General features: G+C 41.4%; 1 protein-coding gene across 1 annotated transcript; it reads right to left on the bottom strand.

Moving 5' to 3' along the window:
- Positions 1–7033: 7033 nt before the first annotated feature.
- On the bottom strand, positions 7034–14804 carry gtpbp8 (GTP binding protein 8). Its single transcript, XM_069145525.1, has 8 exons — positions 14676–14804; positions 13316–13512; positions 13093–13246; positions 11861–11959; positions 11629–11759; positions 10644–10743; positions 8097–8215; positions 7034–7275 (listed from the first exon to the last, which is right to left on the bottom strand). The coding sequence occupies exons 2-8, from the start codon at positions 13474–13476 to the stop codon at positions 7185–7187; spliced, it is 855 nt and encodes a 284-aa protein (XP_069001626.1). The 5' UTR covers positions 13477–13512; positions 14676–14804; the 3' UTR covers positions 7034–7184.
- Positions 14805–22776: the final 7972 nt, after the last annotated feature.

Below are 22776 nucleotides of genomic sequence, written 5' to 3'. Positions count from 1 at the left end.
AGTAACTTTTCTTAACAGCTGACATATTACAACTTTTAAAAATATTTCTGAATTCATTTTCAATCCTAAAAACTGCATTTTAAAATTGCATGAACTTTCAAGAGTTTTATTATCGCAGCTCACACACTCCTTTATTTTAACTGTACTGCAGTAATATTTCCAGAGAAATGTTTGATTATTTTAGTGATTTTAATGTGACAAAAACCTTCAAAGGCGCCATGCAGTGACTCGCGTTTACGTTCACGTCTCGTAAAATATAAAGTTGTGTACATTTCTTCTTCTGTGGTGTCAGGAAGACACAGGAGACGATCAAAGTTATCTTTTAGAAGCAATCTTATCAGTCGTTATCTGTCCCATCATCTTTTTATCTGTGTCCATCTGACTCATCCTTCATTCGGTCCGCAGTAAACTTTTAAGTATCTTTTTGCTCCTTGTGTGTGAATGAGCGTCGTTTCAAGGTCTGTGTCATGTCACGGCTTTTATCTCGACAGATCTGATTCCAGATAATGATCTAATCCGATAGCTTGGCATTTCACTCCATTGTAAAATACAGAAATGATGTCTCATTGTCTCTCATGTAACAGGAAGAAGGATACAATGAGACTTTTAGCATCTGACCTTGACCTCTTTTAGAATTCCTTCTATATAAAAAAAAACTTTATGGCTGCATGTTCGCTGATCTGTTGTGTGTTTTTAACCTCCAACCTCCATCCCTGTTCCGATCATAGCCTCAAAGACTGTTGTATTTCCGATCTTAAAAAAAAGCAAATTGCTTAACTGAATTTTTAAGTTCAAAAATTGGAAGGATTCTTTAAACGTGCGTCTCCACACTGATAATTGAGCTAGTTAAAATTTGAAAAAACTGCTTCTTTGAAAGATTGAATTTTGGATTCTGCAGTTCCCATCAGGTCCATGGAGCTTTATAGTGTCTTATAGACGCATTTTGTATTGACGCTGTTAATTATCATCAATTGCCTTTTCAATTGTACCGTCATGTTCTTTTATCTACAACTTTGTCAACAGCAACAGTGTTGAAAGAACTTGTTAAGCAATGATCGTGTCGTGTATAGTTTTAGAAATTTTGGTTTAGAAAGAAACATCTAACTTTTATGCCCATCTCTTATGTTAGACATGAAATATATATACTGTATATCTCTAGAAATTAAAATCTTCAAAGATTTTTTTTTTTTTTAATGATATTTCGAAGTATCATACTGCACACCTGTTTCCTGTTTTCCACAGAAAACTTGAAATCACATACTGCTTATATCACATATAGACTGGGTGACCTATTAACTTATTTTAATTTTATGTCATAGTTTATCTTAATAACTTTATTATTTTATAGCGTTAGTTACTTCCTTACAGATAAAAGGTTTAGGGTAATCCTATAATCAGGTAATACAAAACAATTAAAAAAAAACAATTAAAAAAAATTTAAAAAATTTCCCCTTGGGGATTAATAAAGTAACTACCTACCTACCCTATCTTCCAAAGCATGCATTCAAGCCACTGTAGCAATATGAAACACGTCACTAGAGTTTTAGCCACATTCTTAAGTACCACGAAGTCCACAGTCAAGTGTTTTATTTTCGAGTGTCTTCATTAAGATGTAAACCATGGATATTGACATGGTTAAAGGCAGGGAATGATCTTAGTCCTGGTTATGGAGTTGTCCTTGGGTCAAAATGACCCGCCGCTGTGTTCCACCAAGTTCTATTTTATTTTCATATTTTTTTGGGATCATTGGTGACAAGGAGGCTGTGAGGGTTTCTTTAAAGAATGATGACCAATGATCCCAAAAAAATATAAAAATATAGAAATAAAATAGAACTTGGTTGAACACAGCTGCGGGTCATTTTGACCCGAGGACAACAGGAGGGTTAAATATTGAAAAAGTCAAAGGTGTAACACGGTATAAAAGCTTTTTCAATATTTATCCAAAACCATAATCTTAAACTCATTCCACAGCATTCTTGTGGCCTGCACATACAGGGTGCAGAATGCAAACTCTTGTTTACACACACTCCCACCACCTGCCAGTGACTAACACTATGGAAGTGATAAACAAAATAATTAACACAATCCTAAATGTCATTTTATTTCTTCCAATCATTTAGGAAAATGGAGATATGATTGCAAAGGGAACGGTGGCATTTACCTAAATATGGAATAAGTAACTTTCTGGCCATAATATAGTTAAAAATAAACTGATATCTTGAAGAAGCAGTGCTATAATAGAAAAAAATATATATATTTTTACAGACCCCTGCGTATTTCAGGAAGTACATGATCATTTCTGTGGTTGACTGACTAGCTTTATTTTGGCATCTAGAAATAAAATGAAATTTTGGACGACATACAATCACGTATATATGCCATATTGGACAAGATACTGGAGTATGACATTTTTATGCCGTTTTGGGAGACATGTATGTATGTCGTCTAAAACGTGACAAAAAAGTCATACTATTTTATGTCATCCAAAGTATCATAGAAATATCAAACTCTCATTTGTCGTCCTAAAAGTCATACTATAATATGTCGGCAGATGTTATTTGGACCCACACCAATGTCGATACCGTAATTACAGCCTTGCTGGAAACACTGTGTCATGCTTGTTAGAGGACCCTGTGGTTGTCGAGTGTTCCCACAATGCAACAATCTCACGGCTGTAATATATCTGTAATTATATTACAACTTACTTGTCTGCATTCAGGAGGGAAATTTTTTTTATAAATCTATAACTATATCAAAAAGGAACAATCAGCCAAACCAATGTTATGGCCCGTGTAGGGGTGGCCGAGAAATAACATGAATACAGGTTTTGCAAAAATCCAAATCCAAAAAATTTAATGTTGTTAAAATTATGAAAAGAAAGTCATATCGTTGGAAATAGTTATACTATAGCATGTAGTATTATTTAGCATGTCGTCCAAAATATGAAAAAACAGTAATAATATAGCATGTCATCCAAAATATATATAAAAAAAGTAATTGTATGGTTTGTATGAAGGCACAGCGTTGGACTTGAACCCCAAACCTTTTGATTGTGAGGCAGCAATGCTAACCACTACACCACTGTGATAGCTTCAATAAATTGAAAAAAAAAGTCATACGATAGAACGTCGTCCGAAATACGAAAAAAATAGTCATACCACAGCATGTCATCCGAAATGTGACAAAAAAGAATTGTTTAGTTTGTAGAAAGGCTCAGGGTTAGAATTGAACCACAAACCTTTTGACTGTGAGGTGACAATACTAGCCACTACACCACTGTGCTGTCTTCCACGAAAGGAATAAAAGTCATGTCGTCCAAAATGTGAAAAAAAAAGTCATGTATGTCGTCAAAAATTTAAAAAACCTTTTGACTGTGAGGCAGCAATGCTAACCACTACTATTCTGTCCTCAGAGTAGGTGTCAGACCACACTTCGACAGATAGCCAACATATTGTTGTATAGAGAGTCAGACGAAGTAAAGTTGAATGAACTTTTATTGTTTGTTTTCCTCTTCTCATGTACAACAATCTTCTTTTTTTTTGTAAAACTGAAAGACAAAAATAAATCACTCAATCAGTATGTATGTCAAAATAAAATTACATATCTTTTCTGTTGTAACACACAGAATAAAACTGCTAAATTACCTTCCTTTTCAACAAGTTTTTTTTACTGCTATTTTACTGCTATTTTATTGCTTTTCTATTATTCTATTATTATCTTATTGCTTCTGTATGCTGCTGTAGCGAAAAAAAAAATCCCCTCGGGGATTAATAAAGTAACTACCTAACCTAACCTAACATAAAAAACAAGGCATGGCTTGATAATTAACATTTTTGCTGAGTCGTCACAATGCTTTACCCTAACTTAGATTCTAAAAATACTAGCTCCATAAAAACGTCCCTCTTTATGTTAAAGTTCTATGTAAACATTCAATAAGCAGTACAATTCAGCGCACATGCTATTTTGGTACTCACAAGCATTACTTCTCAAGGCACTCAACATAAGAAAGGCAGAGGATAAGCTGCCCACACCTCTGCTGTGCCCTGGAATCATTGCTCTGGCCACATCATGTGACCCTATTGGCCAATGAATGAAAAGAAGACTTTTACTGCTAAAACTAGCTGCAATAACACATGCAGGGGAATAAATTAATATAATCTAATCTAATCATCAACCCAATATACAGAACACTCCCCGCCTGGGATTGATAAATTCCACTATTTCAATTTCAGAACAGTTGAGAGTATAAGTCACTGAACTTATGTGTGTGTATATATATATACACACACACTTTTTTTTTAACAGTCTTTGACGCTCATCAGTAAAACTGTCTCAGAAACAGGCCTTAGGAAAGTCTTTGCTGAACCAGATCTTGTCACTTTCAGTTCAACTTTCCTCACTTTGCCATCTTGACTGGGGAATGTCTTCGACACCAGTGCCAGTGGCCATTCATTTCGTTTCGCTTGGCTGTCTTTAAGCAGGACTAGATCGCCTACTTGGAGGTTGGGTTTGTCTTCCAGCCATTTGTTTCGTTTTTGAAGGGTCGGAAGATATTCCTTTCTCCACCTGTTCCAAAAACAGTCTGCAAGGTGCTGCACCTGTCTCCATTGTCGACGGTGGAGGTCTTTGCTACTAAAAGTCCCCACAGGAGGAGCAGGAGTGCAGACTTTCTGAGTTAGCAAGAAGGATGGTGTCAGTAGAAACGGTGACTCAGGATCTGATGAGATTGGTGCCAAGGGCCTTGCATTGATAATTGCCGTCACTTCAGCCATCAAAGTGGACGGTACTTCATGTGTGAGGTGTGGGGCGTTGCTTTCCTGGAGCATCGAATCTAGAATACGGCGGGACATTCCGATCATGCGTTCCCACACCCCCCCCCCCCCATGTGGGAAGAGTGTGGGGGGGTTGAATGTCCACATGCAGCCTTCCTCTCCCAAGTACTTCCTAACTAAAGGCTCACTGGTTCCATTAATGAGCAGGCCTAACTCTCTGCAAGCGCCCTTAAAATTGGTTCCAAAGTCCGAACGGATCTGTTTAATTGGGCCCTTTTGCTGTTGGCCTGACCTCCGCGCATTCTCCTTGTGGTGACAGTCCATGGGCCAAACACATCAAGCCCCACATGGGCTATTATCCAAATCCAGATCTCTCAGATCCGTGGCATGGTCGTCTGTGGGAAAGGCTTCAAGGACTTCGGTGCTGTTTGATGCTATTTTGTGAAGTCGCAAGTTTGAGGAAGCCAACATCTCCTGTGTTCTCTTGAGCAGGTTAATGGCCTCTGTGGCCGATGGGAGGGATGCTAGGCCATCATCAACATAGAAATTGCGCTCCACGAAGTGCTTCGCATCTTCCCCATGTTCTCTCTCTCCATGCTGCGCAGCGCGACGGAGACCATCGATAGCGGCAGCAGGGGATGAGCTGTTTCCGAATACGCGCACCTTCATTCTGTATTCAGCAATCTCATCCCTGAAATCATTTCCTCTGAACCACAGGAAACGAAGAAAGTTGCGAGAGTCTTCGCTGACAAGGAAACTGTGGAACATTTGTTCAATGTCAGCTGTGACGGCTGTGTTTTCCTGTCGGAATCGCAACAGGACTCCAAGCAAAGTGTTGTTCAAGTCTGGGCCGGTAAGTAGCACATCATTGAGAGAGATGCCATGGTATCGGGCGCTCGAGTCGAAAACAACACGGACTTTTCCTGGCTTTCGTGGATGGTATACTCCAAAAATGGGTAAATACCAACATCCTTCTCTTTCTGACAGAGGTGGTGCTAGCTCAACGTGGTCACAATCAAACATTTTCTGCATGAAGGCCACAAAGTGGGCTCTCATTTCTGGTTTCTTCTCGAGAGAATGACAAAGAGAGTTCTCTGTTGTTTGGAAGATGTGATCGGGGCGCTTGAAATGGAAGGGGTGCTACCCAGCTGTTACTGTCATCAATGTGCATTTCTCGGTCCATGACTTTTAGGAACTGCCTATCTTCAACAGAAAGGCCCACCTTGCCATCGTCTCGAGTTGTCTCAAAGATGTTCTTTCCGAGAGCGCAGTCACCTGAAGTTGGTTTGAAACTGCTTGAAGAGACTTGCTGCCAAGCTGGCACGGTATGTTTTTCTTTGACATGGATCCGGTTGGGGCGTGGAGTCAGGTAAGATGGACGCCCGTTTTCAAGCTCACTAGTGCGGAATGAGGCCACCTCTGTTGGTCTGTGGGCAGGTCCCAAGACAAACAAACATCCCCGATAATAACCCAACCGAGGTCGAGCCTCTGAGCATAAAGGGGAGTCATGTGGACCACTGCGTTGTTCTCGCACCTTATGCAATCGTAGGATGTCGCGTCCAAGGAGAATGAGTATCTGGGCTTCTGGATCCAAAGGTGGTATCTTGTGAGCAATGGATCTGAGGTGAGGGTGATGTTTTGCAACCTCTGGAGAGGGGATTTCAGACCAATCCTCCGGCAGGTCATTGCATTCTATGAGAGTGGGCAGCAGGACGTTAACTGTACCCAATATACAGAACAACTACACCTCAGTGATGTCTTCCATAAATTGAATAAAAGTCAGACGAACGTCGTCCGAAATGTGAAAAAAAGTCATATTATAAAATGTCGTTCAAAATGTGAAAACAAAGTCATACTATAGCATGTCGTCAAAAATATGAAAAAAGTCATACTATAGTATGTTGTCAAAAATGTGAAAAAAAAGTCACAACATAGCATGTTGTCCAAATTATGCCAAAAAGGCACACTATAGTAGTTTGTCCGAAATATGACAAAAAAAAGTCATACTATAGCATGTCCTCGAAAGCACCAAAGAAAGTCACAGTATCACATGCACAATGGTGTAGCGGTTAGCGCTGGTGCTTTTCATTGAGATGGTTACTCCCTTGCTGGAAACACTGTCATGTTTGTCATCTCATGGCTATAATATATCTGGAATTATATTACAACTTACTTGTCTGCATTCAGGAGACTTTTTTTTTTTTTTTTTTTTTTTTATCTGTAACTATATCAAAAAGGAAAAATCTGACAAACCAACGAGGATGTATTTTACATTTTATTAGAAAATAAAAGTCTTTGGAACAGTTCTGTATAGTGTCTGCTTTGGGAGAAACATGTTGGAGAAGGTGATGTGAGACAACCTCGACCCACCGAGTCCCAAATCCACTCAGTGAGACCTGAGCTGGCCTCCGGTTAGCTTGGAGAGGTGTCCTTGAGCCTGATGCTGCCTGTCACATGAGCTACGAAGCATCTCAGGAGGTAAATCCCACAAAACTTCAGCGAGCTGTAGCAGGAAATAAAAAATAATAAAAAAAAAATAAAAAATAAAATAAAGAGAAATTCTATCAAAATCAAAAAGTATTTTTCAGCTCCTTTTTCTTCTCAACATATAATTTAACCCTCTGAAACCCCGAGCTGGGACTTTTGTCTTGCCTTTCGTGTCAATGGCTAAAAGGAGGGAGAACTCAAAATGTCATAAATCAGAAAAGTTAAAATAAAGTTCAATTTCTTTGATAATCTATTTTAAAAAAAAGTTTAAAATACACATATACACACTATATATATATATATACACACTATATATATATATATATAAAATACATAAATCATGCTTTTCAAACCTGCAGGATGGTTGTGGGGGTTCAGAGGGTTAAATCCTTATTTTGACAAAACAATTAGAAATCCTTCAAATTAATCCCGATCAATAAAACCTTTTTATTTTTTATTTTATTTTATAGCATTTGTGATTTTGAGATAGTTTTCACCCTAAATTGTACTAAACCTCTCGTGAATTTAAATTACATTAAAGACTATAAACACACCGAGAACAAATGCTGCAACGTTGGTTAATGTTACATAGCCTTTACGTATAAACATGACATAAATAAGTTACCCCCGTATGATTGGCAGGTTTGAAGTGCGGAGGTTCATTAATCGTAGCTTAATACGGCACAAAAAAGGAAAATAATACTCGCAAAACTAGCGCTGTGAAAGCAGGTTGGTTGCAGGGAACAAATTGACGAGCGGATCCGCGCGATGGGACGACGTCGACGGTAAGAAACGCGTCTCCAGCGTTCGTTCTTAAAAGAGACGGTGAGGCCTCACCTGATCAGAAAGGGCTGAGGGAAGCAGCTGCTCGTCTGAGTTTTAACCACATCCTGGAGGTTCAGTAAGTTGGTCAGCAGCGTCCCGTGTCCACATTTGTCAATCTTAGTCACCACCATCTGAACGACAACACGTTTGGCACGTTACAATCTCACACCCTCGCAAATAAAACAAATAATCCGACTCAAACTCATCCTTAAAAGAGTGAATAACGCCGTGAACACAACGGAGAGAGCATCGAATTCAGTTTCGTCTTTGGCTTTTTTGGAGTTTTGTTTTGTCAATTATCCGCTCCAGCTTTTTCAATGTTTTTTTTTTTTTTTTATGTTTTACACAGGTGCGGTAATAATTCTGGTCAAAATTTTTAATTGAAAAACTGAAAAATTTGCTCTTCCACCAAACGTGAGCACCAACGTAGAGAAAACACTGAAATGTATGGATTCATTTCTAATCATCACACTGAGACATTTTTAAAATACAGCAGAAGTGAAAGAAGGCGGTCCTACAGACTCACTTTATATGTGAATTACAGGATATATTAAAGAATAACTCCTCTAATCTCTATGCATTAATATTTCTCTATTGCATGCCATTAACATGATGTATTTCTTTTCTCCTCGCGGTCACTGAGTGCAGCTCTAGGGAATTGTTGGAATTTTGTTTTTATCTTATGATCATAATGGAAAAAAGTTCCATATTCATAAATGTAAATTTAGAGTTCAAACAGTACATTTAAACAATTGAACAATTAAAAAGCAATTAAAACTGAAAGAAGCGCTGTGCACGGCGATTCAAACTTTTGTACAAGTCTTTTATATAAGTCGTTATAATTTCTTTCTTTTTTTTCCTTTGTACTATTTAGAACCTGTTGTACATGTTAAATTCCAAAAAATGTGGTTAATACTTTAAAAAAAAGGTTTCTGTTCTGTCTTTTGTGTTCTCCTGACCTCTCTTTATAAAGCACCTGGAGATGATTTATCTTATAATTTGTTGAATATATAAATAAAACTGAAATTATCCTCATTTTGTCTTAATTTATTACAAAATAAAAGCACAACAGATTTATTGTGACATCTGCTGGTCAGTTAAGAGCACTGCACAACACAACCCGAGTTAAAGATTCACTTCTTAAATCGTGTCCAGTGGTGGAAGAAGCATTCAGGTCCTTTACTTCAGTTAAAGTATTAATATCACACTGTGAAAATACTTCACTACAAGTTAAAGTCCCGCATTTAAACCATTGCTTAAGTATCATCATCAAAATGTACTAACAGTTTTAAAAGTAAAAGTACACACTGGGCAGTAAACGCTCCCGCTCAGTCTTTTACTGTTAAATATGACTATATATACTTTGAGTAATATTACTGCCGCATTAATGTGCATTTTTACTGCAGCAGTTATTTAAGAATGTGCTGATGCATCATATTCTATAAGATCATCACATGTTCGTATCATATCACTAAAAAGTGGAACCAGCTCAGAAAAACGATGCCTTTTCCAGCGAATCCGAGTGGGTATCAAAGTTATAACTGAATGAACAAGATTTAAACGGTTAAATCGCTGCTTCGCGTTTTTATTTAATTTAATTTTTTTTTATTTTGGCGCTGAGAGTTCATCTTTGTTAAAAGCTGCGCTGTCACAGCCTCCGTGTGTTATAGTGTTTAATAACCTGAGAGCATGAATAATTGACGTGGCCGAGCGCGCGCAGAGTGGCGGTGCTTCATTATCGCGTCAGCGGTTCGGCAGTTTTTAAATAGCTGAGTGGGAGCGTTCAGCATTAATTCAGTGTGGACATAATGATGAGGACTCGGAAGAAGGATGAGTGTGATGTAAAGGCGGGGTGGGTTGGGGAGGGGGGAGGGGGGGGGGGGACGCTTAATGCTCACGGCCTCCTCTAAGGAAAGGACACCCCGCGGGTCGTTCTCAAACGACATCAAATAAACCAGCTTTAACTTTTTAACGCTGTCGGCAGGTTTGTGTTGCAACATGTCTTCGAGCTGAAACCAACAATTGTTTTCATGAATGATCCGGTTTTTAGTTGATCTGATTAATCGTTTGGTGTGTAAAGTGTTAGAAAAGGGAGACAAATGCTTTTCTGGAACTATACAGAACTCAAATATATATATATATATATATATTTTAACAGTAGAAGACTACAAAAAAAACTGAAGACATTCACATTTGAGAAGTTTGGTAGTCAAATGCTTCACCGAGACTCAAATTAATTCTCTCGTGTTGGTTATCGACTAACTGATTAACCAACTGACTGGCTCTCGACGGAGCACAGATATGATCAAAACACAACTCAAAAGTCATCGAGTTGGAACATGTAAATACACGTCGCAGGTCGATGATTAACTTCTTTGTCAGCCGAGCGTCATTTCAAGCGTCATAAGAGTCCCGAGTGTGCTCTGTATTCACGGAATGAAACCCAACCATCCTGATCTTTACTGCTTTATGAAAACACACGTGTGTGTGTGTGTGTGTGTGTGTGTGTGTGTGTGTGTGTGTGTGTGTGTGTGTGTGTGTGTGTGTGTGTGCGCGTACCGCGTACGGACACCTGATCTCCTCGCACATCTCCAGGGCGACGAGGTCGGCCGCCTGAAGACCGACGCTGCCGTCGACCAGCAGGAAGGTCCTCACAAGGCTGCAACGACACGGACACACACGTCGGCACGTGTTTGATAACGAAACAAAGAGCGGGTGAGCGAATGGATGTCATGTAAACAAATGTTTCAGACAGATAACAGCAAATTAGAGCCTTCGTCTAAAGTCACCTTCATTTATTTTTAATTTTTATTTAAGTTCTTTCTTGAAGGGATTTTATGGCTCGGGACAAAAAAGTAAAAAATACAAATGAACGGTAAATAACAGGGTGGGAATCAAACAGCGCCACCTTGTGGACGAGCTCACAGTCCAATGTAAAGAATTAGGACAACGCGACGCAGAATCTCAGAATTCTGTGAGAAGCATTTCTGGCCTCATGAATTAATTTCTTTTGTTTGTGAACGTCCGTTATGGAGCCTCCAGTTCAGATTTTGTCCGGCGCCATCTTTGCTAGTTCGGCGCGGTTTTGGAGCAGGAAGTGACCATATTTGGACGAGCTGGTGGGGAGGAGCGAGCGGTGGATCTGACCGATCTGATTGGAAACCTGACGATGCTACGTGCCGCCCACCGGTAGCTGTAACCTGACTGCACCACAGGGCTGTCAATCAAACAAGACACGCCCCCCAAAACAGCTCTTTTAGAAGCTTATTTTCTAATGAATGAGGGAATATTTTCAGACGGACCTCCAGGAAACTCATAAGAAGGAGTGACTTTAGCTAACAACACCGAGATAACTGCTGGAGACATTTTCTTGACTTTGGATTTGATGAGAGAAGTTGAATGGGAGTCTACGGAGCCGGAGGCTTTTTGGAGCCGACCTCCAGTGGCACTCGGTGGTACTGCAGCTTTAAGGCAACTTCTGCATCGGCCTCATTTTTCAGACCCGGAAGCTACGAGCACTTTCACATCCAGTCTGTGATCTTACTTTTTCCTCGTGTACAGGTACGGCTCCACCATGTCCACGAAGTCTTTGGGCGCTCTGTGCCCGTAGCCCGGCATGTCGACGACGGTGAACGCTCGGCCCACTCTGAAGAAGTTCATCTTCTTGGTGTGACCCTGAGGAGGAGAAACACGGAGAAAACAGGGTTTTAAAGCTCTCGTTATAAAAATCGGGAAAGAGACACGGACGCTGCACGTCGGTTCGGGCGCGACTCAACTGGAGTTTTGGAGACTCGAACTTCCAGCTCAGGCGTCAGGGAAAACAGAGCTTTGATGAGGGACGACTTGCCGACGTTGCTTCTGCCGATGAAACACACCTGGAGACACACACATCGATGCAGGAAATCACGTACAGAAACACTTCCTGTTCCCCTGCAGGGCTGTGTTGGGATTTGATGCTCCTGTACGAATAGATTTGAGTTCACTGATGTTTATGCTTTTTAAAAGAAAGACCATTCCTCTATTTGAACTCATTCCCTGGTTTCATTGTGATCTGAACCGGCGGCTCTGGCTGCGACCGTTTTTGCCTCTGCAGCACCGGCGAGTCCCGCGGGACGGCGGCCCGGGCCTCATCCGTCTCATCCCCCCCCCCCCCCCCCCCCCCCCTCCCGCCCCGACACCCCCCAGATGGATGGAGGCTCCCGCTGCCGGCCCGGCCACCGATACATCATCCTCAGATGGAGCGCTAACTAACTCGGCATGCCAACGAGCCTCCGGCCGTCCCGTCAACACGACGTTCCCGGTCCTGAGCCGCTCCGGTGAACGCCTCCGTCTCTAAGGTTATGAATCTGCTCGTTCGTTATCCGGCGTCGACCCCCACTCGCTTCATTATGAATGAGGCTGCGGGAGGGTAAAGAGACATTACGCTGCATTTATCACAGGGCTCCTCACGCACTGAGACACACACACACACACACACACACACACACACACACACACATCACCAGCACAGCCGTTTTCGGTTCAGTCTCCACCAACTGATCAAAACCTTAACAGGACCAGCTCACTGCCCTGCGGTCCGTTCAGTCATTCTGATCGGAAGCCTGAAACCTCCTCTGCTGTCACAAACCCGCATCGCTCCCATCTTACTAACAGTCCGACAGCTGGGAGTTCTGCTCACAGATTGGCAAACTAAGAGAGGAAGTTAAAGAATAAACCTTCCACTCATTAAAGTTGACATAAGCAGAGATAATCAGTTCCGTTTGCCCCGAACAAAGTGGAATACATTTATGGTGTCAACATGCAAACAGCAGCGCATTCACTTTAGTTGACACAATTTTCAGAGTAAAAATTTTGTCTCTTAAAGAAATGCACTGAATTTTTTTTTTTGAAACAGGAACTAGATTCATTCTGCAGCACAAGCAGGACATCATGTCCTGCTTCCTTGCAAGTTACTGCACACAGAGCTTTTTGTTAGTGCCAAACGTGTCGAAGCGGTTAAGAGTCTGACCTCTGGCTGCTTCAGGGCAGGTACGTGGTCCATCCTCTCGGCAGAGGTGAAGTAATCGATTTCGTGAGACGCCGACGAGGAGAAGAGCTTCTCCGCTTCCACCATGTCCTCCAAACTGGGATTAAAGAGCTGGAACGGCGTCCTGTCCACGGACCTGGACAAAGTTTTGGTTCCTTTAGTTAAAAGATCCAGCAGAGCGCGCGACAGAACTCACGGCACAAACCTGTCCAGGTGCGTCTCCAGGTCACTGAAGGGGTAGAGTAAACGCCGCATCTTCTTCGGGGGAAGCGCAGCGGCCTTCTGGAGAGATACCAGCTTGTGGTAGCTCCGCCCGGTAACGGCGGAGACTCGAGTCCGACCGGGCCGGAGTCGCAGACAGAACATCTCCCCCCACCCCCTCCGGGCTGACTTCAGACCTGCCTGCAGATGAGAGAGATTCATGCAGGTGAAGCAGCTGAACAACCAAAATATCTGCCACGTGATTTTATTTGCATAAATTAAAAACACATGATTTGACAAAAAAAAAAAAAAAAAAAAAAAAAAAAAAATTCAGTGCAGTGCAGAGAGGCAAAAAAAACAAAAAAAACCAACCAGTGGGCTTATTTGGAGCCTCCATCTCCAAAAAACATTTTTTTTTTTTTTACAGTTATAGAAAGTTTACATCACAATATCGCTACATCAAAATAAAGGAAACAAATAACAACAGAATATAAGTTACAACAATCACAGCAAAAACAATAAAGTCAATATAAAAGACGATATGAGTATGTATGTTGCAGTTACGAAACAGAAGTTACATGTTTTTTTTTAAAGCACTTTTTTCAAGCATTTAATAGAGGAACAGCTTTTTGTCAGACCGGAGAGGCCATCCCATAATTTGGTACCCGAATGTATCAAATTGAAAATTGACCTCTGCAGGTGAGAAATTTAGGCGGATGATTAAAGAGTTTGAACCTGTGAATTTGATTTTTTTTTTCAGTAAAGTCTGAAACTGTTCAGGAATATTTCCTTCATTTGATTATATTATAAATTAAAAAAAATACATATTTGAAAAAAAATATATACCGTAAAGAAATTAATACTGAGAGAAGTAATAAAACTGTCCAACTGTATGAAAAAAAAAAAATTATCGGAGGAATAATATGCTATTTTTAATGTATGTATCTTTTTCTCCTATGATATTTTTTGCATTAAGGGAATTCATGTATTTAAATCCATCTATATCTATTTATTTTTATTAAATTAATTTATTAATTGTTTTTATTTTGTTATTCTACTTGTCCTATTATTGCCACATTACTTCCCTTTTCTGTACGACATAATGATTTACTTGTTTACTCTGTTTGTACATTTACATATTGTTCAATCAAGTTCTTCATTAAAAAAATAAAATTTAAAAAACGAACACGTGAAGAAACATATCAGAGGTTAATTTCAGACACACTGAAGGGTTATTGAAATGATTAGTTAAGTAACCGGAAGCAGGCGTTCGGTAAAGAGGACGTCGCAGCATGGTAGCAAAACATCTGCATGACGTGTAAACGTTTCTAAATTCTAAATGCGAGTTTACTTTCATCACTTACCGAATTTCCTGCACCTCCGTGTCTTATATTAACACCAAACAAGCACCGTTTGTCTTCAATCGATCGCTACCCACCGCTAGCAGGCTGCTATTTTACAAACTGTTTACACTTCTGCACCTCCATGTTGCGGTGCGGCGGTCACATGAGTCCGACTTGAAACAGCGCGGTTTTGTTAGAAAGTTCCGCTTCGACGAGTTATTTTATTTATTTATTTATTTTTTACTTTTTAATGACTGTATTCTTATTATTATCAGACTAAACCGTTCGACAAAAAAAATAACCAAGTAATAGAAACGGATTTTGTTTGTATTATGTTTGTTTTTATCTGAACACTAAAGACTATGTCAATATATATTGAGAAATGAGTTCCACACTTTGTAATGTACACTTCTTCATAACTTGCCTGAAATACATAGAATTATTATTATCATTAGTAGTAGTAGTATTCTGGTTTAGTGTTTGTAATTCTATTAAAATGTACGTTTAGTGGTTCTGTAATTCCATTTGAAAGAATTTCCGAGAATAATTCCATAAATGTTGTTACAGAATCAGAGAAGCGCCTGGTTTCAATTTAAAAGTGAAAGAAGTCGCCAGCTTATGAGATGCGCCCCCTAAAATTCTGTTAAACCTGAAATATAGAACAACTCTACATATATATATAAGACACAGAACATTATTAAAACATTTTTAACAGACCCTGGTGTGTTTCCAGCCTCTTGTTTTTATGCCATCTTACAAATGCGATTCTCTGTGACTGAGAGACAACGAGATGTCTCTCAGGAGGGTTAAAACAAGGCCGATGTGATTACATCTCTATTCCCCGTGCTATTCTTAATATCACAGGTCTTTGAAAACATGATTGACGAGCACGAATCCTCTTTTAGATTCAGCGACATTCCTCACGTTGATGCATGGCTGCTGTAACACAGAAACATTCCCTGCATACGTTCCCCGCTTCCAGAAGAAAAAGGTATACGGCTCCTGCTGTCACATATATCCTCCGTCACCCCTCTTGGTCGGTGGATTATTGAGGATTATGATACTGACGTTTAAGCCGAGCATGCCAAGGAAATGTCTCCATAAATTTGGTTATAGGAGGTGGCAGTGATAAGAGCGACTCTGGGCCTCCCCACCCTCTGCATTCTTTTACACTGAGTCTCCCAGAAAGGAAATGGACTTCCATCAATACTCGTGGTGGTCGTCGGGGGTTCATGAACACAAAGAGCTTCACTCCTCCTCCGCCTTGGTTTTCCCCCTTGAAGAAGACTCTTCACACTTCCCCCCTTTTTGTGAGCAGAACATTAATCCAGCTTTGATTAACACGTTTTTTTTTATTATTAAAAAAAAAGTAGAATATCTGACACACTGTGGGGGTCTCACTGCTTTTATCTTCCATCTACATCCCGCCCACACGGTGGCGCTGCAGGCCGCTGAAAGCATCCCCATCAGGCTGTTAAATATCTGCCTCCCACCACCTCATGCCAATCCGCCCTGCTGCTCCGTCTGCGGTTTTTTATGACCTGATGTGATTCATAGCATGTTCACTGAACAAATTAATTCGCAGATACCCAATTACAGCTCTCATATTCTCCCCCCGTTTATTTCGCAGTCTTTTTTTTAAAACCTCCACCTTTTTTTCATTCATCACCCCATTTAAGAGAATAAACTGTGGAATTCAGACGCTTTAAGTGCCTTGTTAAAGAGGAAAATGAAATATAATGGATTGAGTCTCTCGGTCTTCTGTCTGTCTTTTTGCCTTTTCTTTTAGCACTTGTGTGTCTGGCACGTCGTTAAACGAGGTGTTTAAAAAATGAAGTGAGAGGAAGAGGAAGAGTTGTTAATGTGCTGTGCAAGTTACTTAACAAATGAAAAAGCATTACATTTATTATGTCGCAGGGAATGACACTGGGAGTGGTTTTATTTTTATTTTTTTAGGACAACACAACCTTTAAGAGTCACCTGCGTGGGGGAAAGAAGACAATGAGGGACAGCAGCAGCAGCAGAAGAGGGGAGAGATAAATGATGGAGGGGGGGGGGATAGGGGTGAGGGTGGAGGTAAGAGGTGGGGAGCGTGCAGGGTGGAGGGCTGGCCGTGGGTGCCATCACGACTCCATCACCTCTCATCCTTCACTGTGAGCCACAAGATCAAATGCCAGACCAATCAATCGTCCAGCAAGCAGCCATGATGGCATTTAACCTCCCCGGGGTGCATATCAATAAAATACTAAAAAAAAAAGAAGATATCATACAGAATTGATTGACCCCAAACAACCTGCACACACCCACAGCATCACGCCAGCCTTGTGCCACCACCATCATCATCATCACCATCACCATCATCATCATCACCATCACCATCATCATTTCTGCCTTTGCTCTTCAATCGCTCTCTGTTCTTGTCTTCTTTCTATTTTTTTTTTTGTATTTCTTTGTCTGTTGCAGCTCTGTCTTTGTGTTCGACTGATGTCCAGCAAACAGGGTCTCTTTTTGGGGGCGTCTCGGTCCTGACCGCATCAATGTCGTGACAATAATCACGTTAAAGCGTCAGCCTCTCGTGTAATATTACGATTATACAACAAATTACCAACTAAATAAAACGTGTAATCTAAATGTATTCATATTGTGGAGCAATTCGCTCTCAAAATATTAAAATCATTTTTTGTTGGTGCAATCTCCGTTTCCATGGCAAGAGATGGGGTATGACCAACAACTGGAAAACAGTCAGTAGACTCTTATGTAACGTATAAAATGTTTACTACTCCAGGAAGCAGGCCGGCCTTTAGCAATGACCCTAGCAACAGAAAGGATTTCTAGTCTCAAACTGAATAAATACAGCACATAGAAACACAAAACTGCTCAGCTAGCTCAGTCTGGTTGGAGCTAAGATATCTGATGAACAAAGATATCGATGGACTCATGCATTTTTAAGATTTTAGCACCGTGTCGTGTTAAAATCAAACCGGTCCAGCTGGCTGCTGCAAGGATTTTCAGTGCGCGACTAACCGTGGTGTTACGGTACGGGTGCTCGGAACGACCAAAAAGGACCAAAAGAGACCCGATTTCACCAAATGGGTGAATAGACTGTTAACACGTAAAAACAACTTTATATTACATATTATATGAAATTCAATTCCAGTTATATATCCCCATTGAGAAGGCGGAGTGACATTCCCAGTGATGAGCAGGGTGTGATGTCAAGATGATTTGAGCACGTTCCAAATGTTCAGCCGACCAATCAGATCGCTGGGTCGGAACTACTTGTTGTATAATATAACAATGTAGACAAGAGGGAAAAAGAAAAACTCCAGCTGCAACGCTGAGCAGCCGCCCACACACACACACCCACACACAGCCACCAATGACGCTTCAATCTCACAAAATTATCACCGAGCCTGACCTCTGTGACCTTTCCAGACCCATTAAACAGCTCATTTGCATGTTAACCACCAAAGCTCGGCCCAGCCCCCTAAATACATCCCGCCGCGCCGTGACAATCGCACAATGGGACGTGCGCCGCCAGAATACCAAAAAAAAAAACCCGCCCATTATTCCTCTTCTTTTTGTTTGTCCAAGAGGATGAAGTACGGAGGAGTTTATCGAGTCAAGAGGTCAAACCATCAATACATCTCGTACAAACACCCCGGGCTGTCACAGCCGCCCGCCGCACAACTGGAGATTAACACGGGGTGCGTTTGTTCTGACGCCCATCTGGCAGAGCCGAGAGCCGTCAGGCCTGACACCTGTGGCAGACACCCTCCACCTACCAGCGGCCGGTAGACAAGAGGAGAACTCAAGTATCATTCAATCACACCTGAGCCGGCCCGCGACCCCACCCTCATTACTCTCCGTCTGGGTTAAGCAAACAGAACAATCAGAGGAACGGCTGCCCTCGCTCTTCTGGGAAAAAGAAAAAAGAAAAAAATAAGGCCTGCAAGAAATGAGGTCATTCACCCGCCTATAACCTGCATATAATATTCACCACACTGGAAGAGAAAAGAGTTGAAAAACCGAGGTGCAACGTTTAATAAAAACCGCACGCATAAGAAAAAAGGCATAAATCACGAGCCACCGCGATACGAGCTGCAAAAAAAAATCCCAGCAAGCCGCCGGCTGTGTCTTTGCTTGTCCCTCTGCGTCACTCTCTCTAAAGCATCTCCCATGAATATTTTGGCAGGTGGTGCTTGGAGGATATTAGAGCACAAGCCTCGAGCGCTCAGGGATATCGATTTTGCTTTAGCGGCCAAGAAAACCACGGCTCTACTGGCATCGATGAGTCGAGGAGAGGAGAGGAGAGGAGAGGAGAGGAGAGGAGAGGAGAGGAGAGGAGAGGAAGGGGAGGCTTGAATGACGACCTTGAGCCAGGAAGCGGTCTTCCTGACAAATAAAAAAAAAAAGACTCAGAGGAGACACTTCAGGAAAACACAACACTGAGCGAGTATTTGGAAGATTTGATGTTCAAAAGAGCCTTTTTTTTCTTTCGATTGCTATTCAATTAGCAGCAGAATTACATTTGTGGAGGACACCTGAATATTTATAGTTATATGAATAGTTACATGCCTCTGTGTAGAAAAGACTGAAGAGGCCACCCAAAGGTGCTGTATTAGCAAGAAAACATCCCAACAGCACCAATAAATGTCCCAGCATTCAGAGAAACCTTGAAAAAAGGAGGTTAACGTCCTACAGGTGTCTATCAGCGTGTTTTTATGTGCATTTTAATTAGGATATATAATGCTGAATATAATCTGGTGGATTTATGAAAGCAGAATGAGACAACTGACAAATGAGAATTAGCATCACCCATTGTTTGAATGAAGCAACAACTAACACAAACAGTAGAGGAAGGAGATGCATGCGTGAATTTACTTTTTCTTTTGCAAATTTTATTTGGAAAAAAAAAAATCTGTAATTTTTTTTTAGCATTTATGCATTTGGATGGAAACCTGGTTTAAATGCATCTTTAAAGTCACTGCATTGATCGTTTTCACTGCAAAACAGTCCTTTCACAGCACAAGTCCACTGTAAGGCTGCACACAGACACACAGCAACACTGCATGGAAAACAGAAATTGTATTTGTAATATAAATTCTATGTAATTGTACAACATGTCGCCACTTTAATACAATATTTTTACAGACTGAATCCTTATAAAGAGACCAGAAACTCCCATGAGTTACTGACAAAAAACTGGGTGATGTTTTTTTTTTTTATAACAGTGTTATCTTGCTGAGCATTGCAGTCGCATGAAGGTCTGTTCTGGAGGAGGACATTCATTGTCTTCCACTCAAGTGATAGCAATAAAAAAAAATATTTAAAAAAAAAATCAACGGGGGAGAAAGTCAAACTCAGTTTCAGAAAGTTCAGAAAGAAACAGCCTTGCTAATGATAGCAGAAAGGTGTGTGTGTGTGTGTGTGAGAGACCAATAGTTCTGATTAAGTTTACTGTGGTGTCAGAAACCCTCTCTTAGAATCTGACTATCTGATTGGTGCACTGTATAGAGAAATGAACCAATTGAACTTCCCTTTTTAGTTTTCTATTTGTAGCTTTCGATGTCTGCTGGAGAGACTGCGACAGAGAAACGTGCAACGTTTTTAAATGATTTCACATCTCCCTTTGCTCTCTGAAAGATAGCCTTGAGTGAAGAAGTTTGGGCACGGCACCTTTTTTCTGATGTAAAAGAAAATGTCTGGGCCACAAGACTGGGTATTTTGTCTCCTGTAGTATCCAACGATCCTTCAAAGTAGACATTAAAAATCTGCTCTGTAAGGGTGAGACGATTTCCCAACATCCATACCGCCTTCTCTTTAACAACTGCTGCCTCAGTGTTGACCCCATCTTTACATTCCTGCCGCATTTCAGCAAAGCTGCTTATTTCAGCGGGTTTGTTGACGCTCCAGTCTGCTGCGGGTCAAGGGGAAGTGGAGTCTAACTGGTGTTTACACGCTGCAACAATAAATGACACCTGAAACAACAAGCGCAAGCTTGATCTCTCCCTTACCGGGGTCGTATTAAAAAATGCATCCGAGACCAATTAAAAACGGCGGGACGCCGTTCGTTCAGAAGCAGCGGTGCATCCTGTCTGCTGCTGTTAAAGAGAAAGACAACTTCCTCCGAGCCGACGGGCCCAAATCCACTAAATCATCGGCTCGTTTATTCATTTGATGCTTTCGTCAAAGTGGAAAATGAAGTGCGAAAGCACAGTGGTCCTCCTGCATGAGCTGCACGGTGCAACTATGTGAAGTAACCTTCAGTTTTATGAGGTCATGTTTCAGGATTTAGACCGCTCCCCACCTCAGCAAAAGACCATTACTGCTGCCAGCACCTCACTTTCTTTGCTCTCTATCGCTTTACTGCACTCTTTGTCTGTCGCACACACACACACACACAGACTCACAATCCTCTTTGTGTCTCTGTCTTTCTCCCTTTCATTCCACAGAGATGATTTATTTTGTTTCTCCCCCTCTCCTCCTACGGTCCTCAGCCGCCCTCAGGGTCAGCGCCGAGCTCCATCACTCTGTCTGGATTCTTAATCCCCAACACTGGAGACGCCGGTGCCAATACAGGAGAATAACAGATTAAAAAACACATCCCGAGCCCCGAGTATCTCTCCCTCTGTCTCTGCCTCCCTCCGTCCTCACAACAGATAAGTGGAAAAATAAACTCGGGGAAGGTAAGCCGGAGTTGAGGAGGCGAGTCATCGACCCGGGGATGACAGAGAAGCTTCCAGCGCGGTGGTTAATGAAGGTGATGCAGCAAAGCGAGGCCCTCCGCGGAGGCTCCTCTGAGTTATAACACAGGAGCCTTGGGAGGTGACACCACTGCAGGCGGAAAAGGTTTCCACTTGGCTGCAATTGTCTAAGGAAGATACATGGCTGACCCCCGGGCAAAAAAATATAAGTAGCAGGACATAAAAATAATGAAACCTGGGGCTCCATTTTCACATAACCAAAAAGGATAGCGGTTTCAGCTACAGGAGGTCGTCGCCAACTTTCAAGCTCTGAAGTGAACGGAGGATCTTATTCTTAAAAATGAAATTAATTAATACTGCAAACAATGATATGCGGGCCAGTCGGTCGCCTGATGTATGTGCCAAGTTTTGTGATGTTTTAGCATTCTTTGACCTTGAACATCAACTTCCTGTGTCATGGCGAAACATCAAAGTTTGCCGCATTGCCAGGCCGATGACCTTTGATGAAAATACTCAGGCCTTTCAATATATCATCACCAACGTCTCAAAGCTATTCTGACCCGATATGATGTTGATGTGATCAACCAGCTCGAAGAAGCATGTGAAAGTATGAAAAATATAATTTCCTGTTGCCAGTAGGTGGCGCTATGACTGTAATGAATATTACAATGCAGATGTCTTCAGGGCGGGACTTTTATCAAACATGTAAGGATTGAGCAAGATTGGACAATGTACATTCAAATTACAGCAACTTTAATGTCATGCCGAAACGCTCAAAATGGCCGCCATGCCACAGACACACCATTCGATGAAAACAAATTATTTTTGCAACTTTTCGTCCCAAAGGACTTAAGACTAGACACAGCAAATTTTAAGTCGGTCCGATACATTTTGGAGGAGGAGTTTGTTAAAGTGCAACACGTGCCAATTGCCAAAATGGCCACTAAATTCAAAATGACAGAGTTCCTGTTGAGTTTAGGTCATGGTGCCAATAGACTTTTCTTTTTTTTTTAGATCTAGGTGTGATACGCATGTCCACCAAATTCCGTTCATGTAGGTGAAAGCAGCCTTGAGCTCTCATTTTAAGGGTTGAGTTTTGAGCATGTTAAAGCTGCCAAAAATGTATTTTATTTGCCAGAGCTCTAATAATAATGATAAGAATTCCTTCCTAAAAAGTAAGAGGCATGAGAATCTTTACTCAGACGAGGTCACATCCTTGAAGACTCTGAAAACCACTGATCCAAGACCAGTTCGACTATGAACTCACGCTGGTATTTGCGTGGCTTCACAACCCAACCGGTGACCGCAAACCAGAGTCTTTTGGACAAAGCGGCGGCGGTCCTTTCATTCGGGTTCGAGGCTCCCATCCCTGTTGTGTGAGAGCCGGGCAGAGGGGAAGGGGAGGGGAGGCACCG

The sequence above is a fragment of the Embiotoca jacksoni genome, unplaced genomic scaffold (assembly GCF_022577435.1).
Source record: "Embiotoca jacksoni isolate LCO1_2020_lvr unplaced genomic scaffold, fEmbJac1.0.p SCAF_129, whole genome shotgun sequence".
Classification (NCBI taxonomy): Eukaryota; Metazoa; Chordata; class Actinopteri; family Embiotocidae; genus Embiotoca; species Embiotoca jacksoni.
The sequence above is the reverse complement of the archived record's forward strand: the minus strand, read 5'-3'. Positions and strand labels throughout refer to the sequence as shown.